We start from the raw sequence: 12,896 nt of genomic DNA on the forward strand, positions 1-12,896 counted from the left end.
TCGTACTGCGCACTGTGAATCCCGGAAACCCACGCAACGGCAGAAACAATCCCAACTCTGCGGAATGGGTCAACTCGTCGCCGTGTCGCAAGCGGAAAACAAACATCTTGAGTGCGCGAAGATTCAGCTGTGAAGCAGAGGCTGAGGTACAGAAAGAGGGAAAAGATCGCCACAACATGACAGTTAAACTTCACGTCGAGACCCTGCGCCCCCAGAAGATAGCACCAGAGATGGCAAGCAGATGCGAAAACATGCGGCCATGCGAGTAGAGCGGATGTCGTGCAGGACATTTGCTGAAGTCAAAGAGTATTCGATAGGCGGCTGCCATGACAGATATGGGGCTCATTGAGTCATTGTGCAAATGATCGATGGGAACCCCGTTTGCCAGGCTGTCTCAAAGCAAACAAAATGCGTGTTATTACCAGTGAATGCTCCCTTTGGGGTCATGCAAACAAAGACTCACGAATCACCTGCACCATCCAGACTCTGCCCACGTCTTTCGGATCTTGAGCTCGATTGTCGACTCTGTATTTTGGATATTGTTTTCATGTCCCATCCACCGTCTCTCATTATTGCGGCGCGCCTTTCTCACATCAACGCATACAGGTCAATTTCCATTCCAATGTGCCTCGTATCGTTCTAACCAGGGCTCTCTCGTCGACACTTTAGCCCTATCATTCCATCATGCACATAGAGTCACTCGCCAAACCTAGCCAGACTCCGCGCTCCAAGAACCAAATCTCCCAACTCCATCAGCATCATCCAGATACCAATACAGGGGCAGGTTGCTTCCTGCCCTCGGCAAGCGATATTAAATCCACATCACACTGCAGACCCCATCGATCCGCAAATCCCTCACACACCTCCTGACATGTCCGTGCCGCCTGTCTCTCCCGACACCTTCGATCCCAATCGCCTGCCTGTATTAACAGAATGCTGTTCTCCACCAGCTCTTCCTCGAGTGACATGTCCTCCACCATGTCACGGACCGACTTGAGCTTCCTGGTTGCAGCACTGGCAGCGAGCCGCGACTCTTGAAGCAGATCGGTCAGCGAGCGCAGAGTGTGGGTGAGTTCGTCGGTTTGCGATGCCAGGATTTGGAGAGAGAGCAGTGGGTTCTGTGGGCGAAGGAAAGGGAGCGTTGAGGATAAGCTCGTGATGTCGTCTAGGAGTAAGTCGACCATCTCCTCTGGCACTTGCCATAGAGTCCCTCCGTACATCAGGGAGTGCGACTGCGAGAACAGATCTCGTGTCTTGTGTGTTCGGTGAGTCGCCATCGACGTATATGCTGTGATCAACTGAGTGACCCCGTACTCAATGTTGGCCTGCGGACCAAGATCCTTAAGCCCATGGATGACTCGCCGGACAGTACCACCACCCTCACTGACTGCGTCTTCGGGGTTGACGCACATGCGCGTCAAGTTCTCGATGTCGCGGATTCTTTTGCGTAGTATCGGTGGGATGGCATCGTCTTCCTCGTCTGCCTCTGAATCCGGTCCGTAATCTGAGCCGTCGTAAGCAGACTCGTGTCTCTGATGTCCAGGCTTTTTGGTCTCCCGAGTTTGTGAATTCCGTCGAGAGGGGGGGACGCGTAGTGTGGAAGACGACCCATCATATTGACCATGCGGGCTCTGTACGACCATCCCAAAGCCAAAATCATGCATGTCGTTCACCTCGTACGGGCTTCGCATGTCGCGGACCATCGAGGAGTCTTGGTCCACCTCGCCTTCTCGTAAACCCTCGAGAAAGTTGGAGTGGCCCTCGCCCTCCTCTTCGTCGTCCCAAGCCTGCTCTAGCTCGTCGGCCAAATTCCCAAGCCCGTTGCTGTCATCGTACGGCTCTATACTTCTGTTACTGTTTATGCTTGTCCGGCTCGGCCTGCGCTGTTGGGAGAATGACGGAGGTCTGGACGACTTGGAGGACATGGGGCGAGGTGTCACCGGGGACCGAGGCTGGTATGAAGTCTGCGAGGTCCGCGATGACCTCCTCGAGTACGCTGTGCCATTGGTGGTCCCGCTGGTATAGGGACTTGGAGACGTTGCGTCTTGGGATTGTATTTCGACGCCGGAAAGTCGCAACGACCTGCGCTTTCGCGAGGGCGTTGTCGGGGAGGTCGGTGGAGATAGGGCGGTCATCCTGCCTTTCCGCGTGTTTAGGCCTGCAAAGGTGGAATATGGATGACTGCAAGGTTGTCTATGCTCGTCTAAACGAAGAAAGCTGTATCATAGAATTGAAAGCATGTTCCGGATGCTCTAATTGTGTGTGTTGAAAGTGCTTGCTGTTCGGACAACTGTGTACCAAAGCAAAGTCAAGGTCGACCCGACCGTATTATTTTGGCCCGCGAACCGGCGGGCTTGTTGGAGAGCATCTCGCGGGACGGCGCGTTTCGTCGGAGTCACAGATTCCTCCCCACAATCACCAACAAAGTCCTCGAGAAAATTGATGCTTCGCACCCGTGACCCTCAGCTCGACCAGACAGCAATGCTCCTTGCAACAAAGAAATAAGTTGCAATGCCGACCATCCGCAGAGTCCAGCCGTCGGACTTGTTCCATCTGAATCTATGCAACCTCGACCCGTACACGGAAAACTATGACCTGAACTTCTATCTGACATATCTGATGAGATGGCCTTCGCTATTCCAATGCATCGAAGAGCACGGCCAAATTGTCGGCTATATCATCGGCAAAGTGGAGTCGTCGCCTGCTCATTTGAAGTAAGACACCATCTTCCCTTGCGAGCCCAACAAAGAGTCCCTGACAGATTCCTCTTACAGAGGAACGCCACATTACTTACCGTGGCATGGCCACATCACGGCCCTGTCCATAGCACCACAATATCGGCGGCTGGGGTACGGGAAGCTTCTCAGCGAGTCACTTGAGAAGGCTTGCAACCAACAGGACGCCTGGTTCGTCGACCTCTTTGTTCGAAGGAGCAACAAAAACGCCATCAAAATGTATCAGAGCATGGGCTACTCGACGTACCGCACTGTGGTCAGGTACTACTCGGATGATCCGACTGGAGTCTCGAAGGACGGAGAGGATGCGCTAGACATGAGAAAGCCTCTTGATCGAGACAAGGACCGAGTCCATGTCAGGGAGAACGGGGAGAGTTTCAAGGTCGATCCGGAGGATGTCTTTTGAGGTGCTGGCACGATGATGAACGACCAAGACAACAAGAGATGAATGATGAATGACGGCCAAGTGTCGAAAAAAACGACTACTATTACCATTCCCATATGTTGATGCTCCCCGTACTGCCACACCCATTCTCCGCTCCCCTACACCTCTTGCGGTCAGTATCACTCTCCTCCCGCCAAGGTTCGTCCCCAGGTCTCCACTCACAAAAATCACAGGGATATATTTTATGTCTGCGCAAATTTGGTCAACATATAAACCCAGAAGTGGGCGAACAGCGATATAAAGAGACCTTCATAAAAGCTACCACTTCGAGTCCAGGGGATATGTGTCCGAGATAAAAAGGATTCACATTCTATCGGGTTTGGCGGGCGGGGCCTTTCCCCCTCGGTTGGTGGATGGTATGAGCTTCGCTGTTGCCAATAGGTAGCAGAAGGTCTCAGGCCATATCATCCATCGACCCTTCCACGGTAGCCCCCCCTATGGGTACTGTAGCTTCAACTGGGGCTACAGTGCCCACAGGGGACTACCGTGAAAGACAACTGGTGATCCCTCCAAGGAGAGGGACCAGTTGAGAGGGGGAAAGGTAAGATAGACGCCAGACCTAGGGAATTTGAATCTTTTTGCCATCTGAAATGACTGGGTGTCATTTTTTTTTTTTTTAAATTTTCCTCAACTAGTGGGATGTACACACTGTGTATAGCTCAATGAAGTAGTTCTACGTGTATTTCCCCTACCCTTCCTGTATCTTCCCTAAACCCACCCCTTCACTCTTCCCTGGATTCCTATCCAAATCATTCGGTCCGAAACTCATCGGTAACAGCTCCCCAATGGTCATACGCACCACCTCCCCCTCCAGCCCCTCCTTACCGTACATGTAGATCGGCAAGTCCCGCGAGGTGGCGAACTCGTTGATAAACTGTCGACACATCCCGCAAGGGGAGGCCGGGGGGAAGATGTCCGTGGCGACCCCGATGGCGCGGATGACGGGCATATCTGGACGGGGCATCGAGGCCACGATCGGGGCGATGGCGCACCGCTCCGCGCAGATGCCCACGGGGGTGGCAGCGACTTCGACGTTGGCGCCCGTGTGGAATGTCCCATCCGAGAGGAGAATAGAGGCGCCGACACGGAAGTTGGAGTACGGGCCTAAGAAGAAGATGGGGGGCAGAGTTAACAGATGATCCATCTGGACAAACGTACGGTAAAGGGCTGATGGCTGGGGAAACAGCGGCCGGGCAAGATTCTCTTCATTCAGCCCAAAAGTAGGCCATGTTTCTTCTCTTCTTCGGGGAACGGGTAGGTCAGAGCCGACGGAGCGCGCAGCAATTCAGTGCTTAGGCCTTTCTCCGCTCTTGATTCTTTGTTTTGTGTTGTCACTCACAGTATGCTTTCGCCTTAGCCCCAATTGCCAAGTTGGCCAGCTTGTTCAATTCATCCTCCGATAAGGGCGCGAAAGTGTTGTTCGCCATGTTAGTGACACTTATGGTCTTGATATCGTGTATTGGATTTGCCTCTCAAAGTGTGACACAGCGGAAAGAGTGCATTAACTTAATATTTTACAGAGTTGTGGAGGATAAAATGGTACGAGGTCGGCAATGGCAGCCTTGCCAAGAGTTTTGAGGATTCCGCAGCCTTGCGTACCAGGAGTCCAGAGGGAGTTTCTGTCGCTATATCAGCTCCTACAACCTCTTGATCCTAGCCACATGGGTCCGTCACGACCAGTTCAGTTGCTAGCTGCTAGCTGCTAAGTGCGTAGTTCGAGACCCATGTCCTTCCTCAGTCGGGGTTATGGGCTTCCTTTTCCCCTTGTCGGCTCAATCAGTGGCAGCAGCTTTGGTGTTGGCATCAAAATAATGTCGCTCATGCACTCCCGGATGTACACGAAGCTGTTCCAGGGATTCTCCCACGTGTCAATGACATAATGTGGCAGATCCAACGAAGTCCATCCAACCACTCCCCGCAATCGGGCCTGCAACGCGAGTGTTGTCTTGCCGAATCGGTTGGGGTCTGATCCGTCCATTCTATATTTAGTCGCGAGCAGATCAAGAAGCATCAGTTTCTCATCTTTCGTCGGCTTATAAACCACACCACCAGCTTTTGAGGCCTTTTGCGGCGCGTCATTGGGAGCGTCGACACCTGGAGCCACCACCACCGTCACGAGATTGTACTCGGGTGAGAGACGGTTGATTGCTTTCTGGACCCGATAATCTTGATCTGGCGTCGTGGCGCCGTTGGAATCGGCGCCAAAGACATCACCACCTGTGTCTACTATGAGAACAGTCTCTATTGGACGCCGAGCCTGATCCAGCACAGCATGAAATTGATCGGTAAGATCGGCCTTGTCGTCCTCGGAAATCTGAGACCTAGATTCGCCCTGGTCGAGGACCATAAATATCTGGGAATGATAGGGGAGGGGGATGGCTTCGAGATCGCGGCCCTCGGCGGTAGTGTCATTTTTCACTCGAAAAGTTCCAGCGACAGGTCGCCCGTGCGCTTCCACTGCTCCACCGTGATTGTATACCTCACGCTTGATCCCCAACTTTGACCCTTTCTTACCCTGAGATCCCGTCGCCCAAGTTCGAGTCGAGACCAAAAGATCCATTTGCTTCTTATGCTGTCGCAATAGGTGCCCCAGCAAACTTGCACTAATGATATCCGAGCCTCCACCCCCACCGATACCGGCATACTCATGGCTAGGCCACTGCTCACCGGGTAACAGATCGGAAAGAGAATGCAACGGTGACAGGTTGTCGAAGGACATAGGATGGACAGGCTTCCACATGGCCCGTAGTGGCGCCACATCATCAAAAGTGGTTTCCAGCAATATTTGGTCGTCAACAACCTCCTTATGCAACCCAATTTGATCAGCAAGAAGTCGCAGATCTACACACGGATTTCGTCTGAAGCCCTCGTAAAGAATTTCACCTTTCCGGGCAGCGGCGATCTCTCGACACAAAGCAACATGGCATTCATCGTAAACGCGGGCCAGGGTGAAAAGAGCAAGTTTGAGTGATAACCGACGGAGGGCTTTCATCAGTTGATCTTCGCCAAGAAGTCGACATAGCGGTCGAGCAGTAGTTGGATGAATGGTGTTGATATACTGTCGCCGCAGGACTGTGCGCACATTTCGAGATCCTGTGGCGTAGACTCGCTCTACGTCGTCCGCGAGATGCTGGAGACGAGCCGCAAGGTTGGATATGAGGGTGTGGTCGACATCGTCGGCAGCTTGCACCATGGCCGTTCATCGGACCAATCTAAGACGAAGAGATGCGAAACCGGTGGGTTAGAGGAGAAATTCGGACGCAGGTGGCTTCCACAATGTAAAGTGAAGTGCTTTGAGTATGCGACGAAGAGGGAAGAGACAATGAAGTCCAAACGCGACATGTACGAGGTAAAGGTGATGGGAATCGGTGGTGCTAAGCCACAAAACGGGAGGGATGACTACTCCACGCATTAGACGGGGGCAAAGGGGGCAAAGGGGGCCATGAGGCCATCACTTTCCCAATGGTGTGTGAAGGGTTGCCAAAGGGGGGGAGGCCAGGCTCGGAAAACGCAGGCTCGTGACTGGCTGAGTGGCTTAAATGCGCCGAAGTTCCTTGCAGGGCTTTTGGTCAAGTTGTCACAGAGGTCGCAATGGCTGCCTATCTGACCTCTGGAAGTCATTTAAAATCCCCTGCCCGTCAACAAATTGGCCATCGTACAAGAAGAGGTTGAGGTGCCCCATTGACGAAATGGTGTTTTCTTTTTCCTGGGAGGGTTGGACAGGTCTGTCTGAGCAGCTGAGATGACAGTATTAGCATGAGAGCTAGGGAGACCAGGAATAAGCAAACTGCGGCCTCCATCCAGCTGACTCTCACAACCAACTCTGAACGATGAAGAGTTTAATGCCTTGTCAGACACAGACCGGAAACTTGCCGCTGCTTTTTCCGCCGTTCTGTCATGTGCGTGCGACCGTTCCAGCGGCAAGCGGCTAGTGCCGTCTTGGCTAAACTGGGTCTTGGCAGACTTGTCAGGGAACTTTGGTCAGCCGCATCTCGAACCTCATTTCTTCCCATCTCTAACCCCTCCTCTTGTCTCGTGCTACTTACCTATTGAGTTCAACGCCCTCAACGGCCCTTTGGTGTTCAACTTGTTCTTCTGTGCGATATAGCCTCGTGTGGAAACTAAGCCCGCTGAGCCTCCTTTGGATTTGTCTTTCTGATTTAGTGCTCGATCCGCCCTTCTCGACTTTTTGCCTCCCCCATCAACTCTATGACTCCGCAATCGTGCACAACTAGCAATTTCTGAATTGATGGCATCTCCTGGTAGAGACCAGAGGCGCGCTCCCTCGGGAGCTGACTGGGAGAGGTTTCGACCGATCTTCACTCACCTGTACCTCGAAGACAATCGTCCTCTGCCTGAGGTTATGAAGATCATGAGGGAGCACCATGGATTATGGGCAAGGTGAGTTCCGGCCCTAGACAGTGTCATTCTGGTACTAAACGTAGCCCCTCAGTGAGAAGATGTATAAGAACAAGATCAAACAATGGGGTTTGCGAAAGTACCTCAAGGAGGGCGAGGCTAAGCAGATCATGGAGGGGGAGGTCCCAAAAACCAGCAGAGACTTGGATCTGGATTCCCTGAAGAGGAAAGCTGAACGTGCATTGAAGCGGAAACGGAGTCGCAAATCATCCCAGCCACAAGCTTCTCCTTTTGCTTCAGAGTTATCACCGGCAGCCTCGTCGCCTCCACCTTCTCCAGCTTCTGAAGCGGTAGTGCCATATTCAAAGCCAACAGAAGCACTACAGACTATTGTCGTTCCGTCGCCGGAGGGATTTCGCATTGCCAGTGTCGCCGAGCAATTCCTGTTCAACCTACGTGGCTGGACACATGATGCATTTGTCCACGGTGATTGGGATGTTATGTCTTCTAACCAGCATAACCGGGGGCGCCAGGCATCGCGGCTCCTATCATCGAGTCTAACCGCAGGTATCAATCTTTTCGAGAATGGGAAGCAGGACCTCGCATGGGCACAGTGGGGAAAGGCCTTTGCAGGTTTCCAGAATTCCGAATTGTTCAAGTCCTGGTATTACGAGATACCGATGGCCCTACTTTTCGAAGTGGGTCGGGTGGCTTTCAGTGGCCACCGGCAGCTTGCCGAATTGCTCTTGAAAAGTGTCAGACGATGGGCGCATACATTTTTGGATCCAAAAGATTCCCGCCATGCCCTCTTCAGCGTCTTCGGCGAACTTGAGGTTGAACAGCTACGAGACCTATACCCCCGTGCTGCCCGCTCTATGTACGACGGTCTCAAGACGCGAATCGACAAGCGTAACAAGCTCTTGTACGAGGTTCGACTTAATCGAGCTCTGGACCTGCTATGGTACGATCCAGACACAGATCTGACAGAATGGCTACCACAGATCTCAGAAGTTGATGCCGTGTCTCCTGGGCTTTCCGTCTACTTTATGCTCCTGCAAGCTTACAGACTTGTCGCCCAGGATCAATATGATGAAGCCGAAGAGATCTGTTCCCAAGTCCAACGGAGATTGACGACCTTGCGAGAGATTCCAGGAGGCATAGATCTCTGGCGGGTAGGACTTGCTTATCGCAGACTTGGGCGACAACAACATGCCAAGGGGCGCTATGCAGATGCACGCCGAAGTTTCAACACAGCACTAAAATATGTGCAGAACAACAACGAGCTGTCAAAATCCGTTCTGATTGAGATCTGCCAGAGACAGCAAAGCATGGCAAACATGATGCAAGATGCCGAGGATGTTTTCTTTTGGACCAGGATGCTTGAGTCGTTGGAGCAGGATACCAAAGCACAAGTAATCGAAGAACTTGACGTATCAAAGGACGACGACGACGACGACACTGAAAACGAAAAGCTCCTGGTGAAACGGAGGCGAATATCACCTAATCCTAGCCGGAGTTCCACGCCTGCCCGACGGGGTACCTGGTGACATTGACGTTGAAAGGCCTCCCGAAGCACAACATCCTTCCTCGACTTGAGGTTTTATGATGAGCACGATTTAATGAAGAGACGATTTCTACTTCGTTCGAACGTTGAGCGATTTTTGAAGGAGTTTGGTTTTCGAAAAAGAACGTGAGCGTCAATTGGCAGTCTGCACCCGCGTGGTTTTTCCCATCATCCCATGTGCTTGATATATTTATCTATCTCATTTTCAAGGAGGACAGAACCTTGTGCACCAAAGTCTGGAAGTGATTTTGCCAACCTTTTTCCACAGTTGGGAACAGAGCAGGCCACGTTATTTACAACAGTGTTGCGAAGTTCGAAGCGTGAGTTGCGTATCTGGTGTAGTTATACATACATGTGTTTCTGAGTGAGAGGACTCCAGCGTTTTATGAAATTCGAGAAGGAGCTTTTGAGCTTTACATAGCCTTGTAGTCATCTCAGTTCTCTCATCAATGATGGGGTTTGTTCTCTTCAGCTTCCGTCCACTAATCGTTCTTTTGAGCATCTGCTCCGCTACTGTGCTTGCCCAATCCTAGGATGGCCAATTCCCTTCCCTTGCCCTTGTGTGGGACGGCTTTCCATTTAGCCTGGTTCTGAGTGGCGATTTTTCCGAGGTCCGGATCCCCGACAGTGCTGTGCAATTTTGAGAGGCGATGGTTGGAACATCAAAAGGCCACCGCCTCGGACTGCTGCCTGAAGCATATACATTGTGTTGTACAGTCATTCAACTGCCCTGCCCGAGTACCGCATCGCGTTTCAAGGAGGTGGGCGAAGTGCCGGTTGTATGTATCTTTTTCGGCATTGAATCCCGACAATTGGTTTTCTCGCAAACCTGATCAAATCAAAGCCCATTGTCTCTTCAGGTCTCTTCATTCGTCGTCTCGGGCTTTTTCTTCCTGCTGGACAGGATCTCGTCGACGACGCCCATCTCCAGGGCCTCCTCGGCGCTCAAAAAGTAGTCGCGCTCCATCATCTTCTCGATCTCGTCGACTGTCATCTTTTTCTTCCCCGTCAAGTGGCGCTCATAGATGCCGTTCAGCTGCGCACGTATCCGCAGGATCTCCTTTGCGTGAATGGCAATGTCCGCCGCGGTGCCGTAGTGGCCACCGCTGGGCTGGTGGAGCATGATGCTCGAATGGGGGAGGCAGTAGCGCTTGCCCGCGGCGCCGCCGGCGAGGAGCAGGCTGCCCATCGAGGCGGCTTGGCCGAGCGCGAGCGTCGACACTTCGGGGACGATGTAGTTCATGCAGTCGTAGATGGAGAGTCCGGCCGTCACGCTCCCGCCAGGTGAGTTGATGTACATGGAGATGGGACGGTCAGATTCGGCCTCGAGGTACAGGAGGGACGCGGTGACCGTGGCGGCCATGCGGTCGTCGACTTCGCCGTAGACAGCGACGATGCGCTCCTTGAGCAGCCGCGAGAAAAGGTCCGTCGTGTGCGTCAGGCCCGCAACTGTCTCGGTGCTGTACGGATACCAACGAGTAACGGACTCCACGTCAGCTTCATCTTCCTCTCCCAGCAGGGGCCCGGGAACGAGAAAGGCTAGACAACTCACACAAACGGAACCGGTAGCCAGGATCGCGAAGGTGTCGATCTCGAATATTGTCGACTCTGCACCGCCGGGCTTTGCAGCGCCGCAGCACCACGAATACTGCATCCCGCCCGCGCGCTCACCCGTGCAGATAGCTGGGGCGCTGCCCGGAGAAGATGGCGCATTCTGTTGTCGCAGCGCAGTCAGTTGAAGGGCGCTGTCGAGGAATGGGCGAAGTAGAAGGTGGGAGCTTGGGCTTGGGCTTTTTGGACAATTGATTTTCCCCGAGACGTTGCACCACCTCGCGCAAGGCTGAGCACGGCGGAGCACTCGACAAAACGGGACATAAGGCTCCAGGCAGAAGAGCGATCCATTCCTTCACATTTCACATTTATGCTACGAACAGGAGCGACAAGGGAAGTAGATATCCGTGTCTAACCGAGCCTTATTAGGTTCTACAGATCAAGGTACTTTTTCTCAATGCTCTGTACAGTTCTTAGGCCACGCCCTGTAAGAGAGAATTCTATACCGGAACGGACAAGGCCGAGAAATATGGTGTCGTAGGAACTCCGTTGACCCTGATGCTGCATGTTTGATTGTGCTGTGGCTTTACCAGTTCAAAGCGTTGCTTTGCTGCCTGATTTTCGAGGACTTTCTCATCCGGGGGTCGAATTCATGACTGGGTAGCGAGGCAAGTCATATAACAGCTCTCGACACATATCACAACCTTTTGAGACGGAGCGCTGTCTTGATTTCTGTCCCCTCGATTTCTTCCACTTCAGCATTGTGGAGTGCAAATGAGGGGTGAATGAGAAATGGTCGTTCGGGTGTGTCGCCATGGAATGACTGTCTCCGTTTAGATAGCTCAACCACCCCAACATGCGTACCTTCCAGAGTTGCAACCATGACCCTTGAATACTATTGAGCTTTATGACCGGTAGAGATGAGTGATGGTCTGGGAGGTGATCGTGCCGCAGCATGGATCGAAAATGTCTTCGAGGATCATTGAATACCGCTCAACTATGGCTAGCCAGGCTTTGGACACTCCGAACAAATTGACATCTTCCCCGTTCGGAGCCGGCGCCTTCAACCCGCCCTTGCCCTCGCAGCAGCGAGTCTCAAGAATGCGGCGACGCTTGCACGAGCTTGAGCATTTTCAAGGGCAGTAGGCGAAGCCACAGGAATTGGTCTTCTGAGTAGCGCCTTGATGCCCTTCTTCAAATCCAGTAATATTACATCGTCGTCATCTTGTGTCGATTCTGGTTGTTTCTGGTGGGCTGGACCGTCTTCCCCCCTCCCATCGGGCAAGAGGCTTTGCAGCTCGATCCTGTCCTCTGACTCTTCCACTTGAGCATGAGCACGTGACCTCAACTGCCCGGCTTCTTCGGACTCCAGGTCCTGCGGCTCTGACTCTTCCCGTGCGACAGCATCTCCAGAAGCAATTTGTCTCTCATGCCCGGCCACGAGCATAACCAATTGCAGAGAAAAGAGTATCAAGTCCAATATCAGCACAGATGTCCGCGATCTTGGGACTTCACCGACGAAGTCCACGATAATGCCTCCATGGAGTCGCTTGATCCCCGACCTGCTCTGTAGGAGATGTGTCACGACACAGATGAGGTTTACCACGATGACAGGTGTGATAGCCGCCGGCCGATGCTGAACGTGGACCACTTGGTTCAACGCGCGCATGACGAGGAGGAATGTAAGATTGTCGCATACATAGAGGAGACCCAGGTGGACAAAAATCAAGGAGTCCAGCAAGCGGAGTAGGGAATCGAGATAGTGTTTCTTTTGATCTGGAATCTCGAGCCTGCGTTCCAGGGTGAGCGAAGGGACGAAAGAACCGTCATTCTCGGTCGTATTATTCATTCCCAAACCTGTGGAAGAGAATGATGGAGACGCCAAAGTATCATTGTCGCGTTCGTATGAGAGCTCTCTGTGATGAAGAAGCTCTCATATAGTTGTCGCTGTTGGACTGCCACAACTGCGCAGTTTCACTATTGCTGGAGCGACTTGCTTGACCCCAGTTCCGTGCCTGGCTGTGAGTCATGCCGCTCTATGAGTATTTGGGGTCATCCCGCATTGGGTGGGTTCTCACTTTGATCCCCAGCCCAGTATGGAGTCATTGACCGGCTGCTTTAGTACTACTCCCTGTCCCCCTCCACTTTACCTTGCTTCATGTAATCGAGAATTGCTTCAGCTTACTCATCGAGACTAAATAAATTGCTTGAGAGATTCCGAAATGGAGGAGCCATATCTGGC

The 12,896-nt window shown here is 52.6% G+C and overlaps 7 protein-coding genes across 7 annotated transcripts; 2 read left to right on the forward strand and 5 right to left on the reverse strand.

Annotated features, from left to right (window-relative positions):
• Positions 1 to 758: 758 nt before the first annotated feature.
• On the reverse strand, positions 759 to 2,135 carry AYO21_04779 (hypothetical protein; the record flags this gene model as incomplete). The annotated part of the gene is made up of 1 exon (XM_022654750.1): positions 759 to 2,135. One exon carries the CDS (start codon positions 2,133 to 2,135, stop codon positions 759 to 761), a length of 1,377 nt encoding a protein of 458 aa, XP_022512889.1.
• A 376-nt stretch (positions 2,136 to 2,511) lies between these two features.
• Positions 2,512 to 3,141, forward strand: AYO21_04780 (hypothetical protein; the record flags this gene model as incomplete). The annotated part of the gene is made up of 2 exons (XM_022654751.1): positions 2,512 to 2,714; positions 2,775 to 3,141. 2 exons carry the CDS (start codon positions 2,512 to 2,514, stop codon positions 3,139 to 3,141), a joined length of 570 nt encoding a protein of 189 aa, XP_022512890.1.
• A 788-nt stretch (positions 3,142 to 3,929) lies between these two features.
• AYO21_04781 (cytidine deaminase) lies at positions 3,930 to 4,607 on the reverse strand (the record flags this gene model as incomplete). Its single annotated transcript, XM_022654752.1, has 3 exons — positions 3,930 to 3,958; positions 4,006 to 4,284; positions 4,520 to 4,607. The coding sequence occupies 3 exons, from the start codon at positions 4,605 to 4,607 to the stop codon at positions 3,930 to 3,932; spliced, it is 396 nt and encodes a 131-aa protein (XP_022512891.1).
• A 317-nt stretch (positions 4,608 to 4,924) lies between these two features.
• On the reverse strand, positions 4,925 to 6,373 carry AYO21_04782 (hypothetical protein; the record flags this gene model as incomplete). The annotated part of the gene is made up of 1 exon (XM_022654753.1): positions 4,925 to 6,373. The coding sequence occupies one exon, from the start codon at positions 6,371 to 6,373 to the stop codon at positions 4,925 to 4,927; it is 1,449 nt and encodes a 482-aa protein (XP_022512892.1).
• A 1,056-nt stretch (positions 6,374 to 7,429) lies between these two features.
• On the forward strand, positions 7,430 to 9,086 carry AYO21_04783 (hypothetical protein; the record flags this gene model as incomplete). Its single annotated transcript, XM_022654754.1, has 2 exons — positions 7,430 to 7,581; positions 7,634 to 9,086. The coding sequence occupies 2 exons, from the start codon at positions 7,430 to 7,432 to the stop codon at positions 9,084 to 9,086; spliced, it is 1,605 nt and encodes a 534-aa protein (XP_022512893.1).
• Positions 9,087 to 9,959: 873 nt separating this feature from the next.
• On the reverse strand, positions 9,960 to 10,757 carry AYO21_04784 (ATP-dependent Clp endopeptidase, proteolytic subunit ClpP; the record flags this gene model as incomplete). Its single annotated transcript, XM_022654755.1, has 1 exon — positions 9,960 to 10,757. One exon carries the CDS (start codon positions 10,755 to 10,757, stop codon positions 9,960 to 9,962), a length of 798 nt encoding a protein of 265 aa, XP_022512894.1.
• Positions 10,758 to 11,717: 960 nt separating this feature from the next.
• AYO21_04785 (hypothetical protein) lies at positions 11,718 to 12,323 on the reverse strand (the record flags this gene model as incomplete). Its single annotated transcript, XM_022654756.1, has 1 exon — positions 11,718 to 12,323. The coding sequence occupies one exon, from the start codon at positions 12,321 to 12,323 to the stop codon at positions 11,718 to 11,720; it is 606 nt and encodes a 201-aa protein (XP_022512895.1).
• Between the last annotated feature and the right edge of the window lie 573 nt (positions 12,324 to 12,896).

Source organism: Fonsecaea monophora (genome assembly GCF_001642475.1).
Source record: "Fonsecaea monophora strain CBS 269.37 chromosome Unknown Scaff28, whole genome shotgun sequence".
Classification (NCBI taxonomy): domain Eukaryota; kingdom Fungi; phylum Ascomycota; class Eurotiomycetes; order Chaetothyriales; family Herpotrichiellaceae; genus Fonsecaea; species Fonsecaea monophora.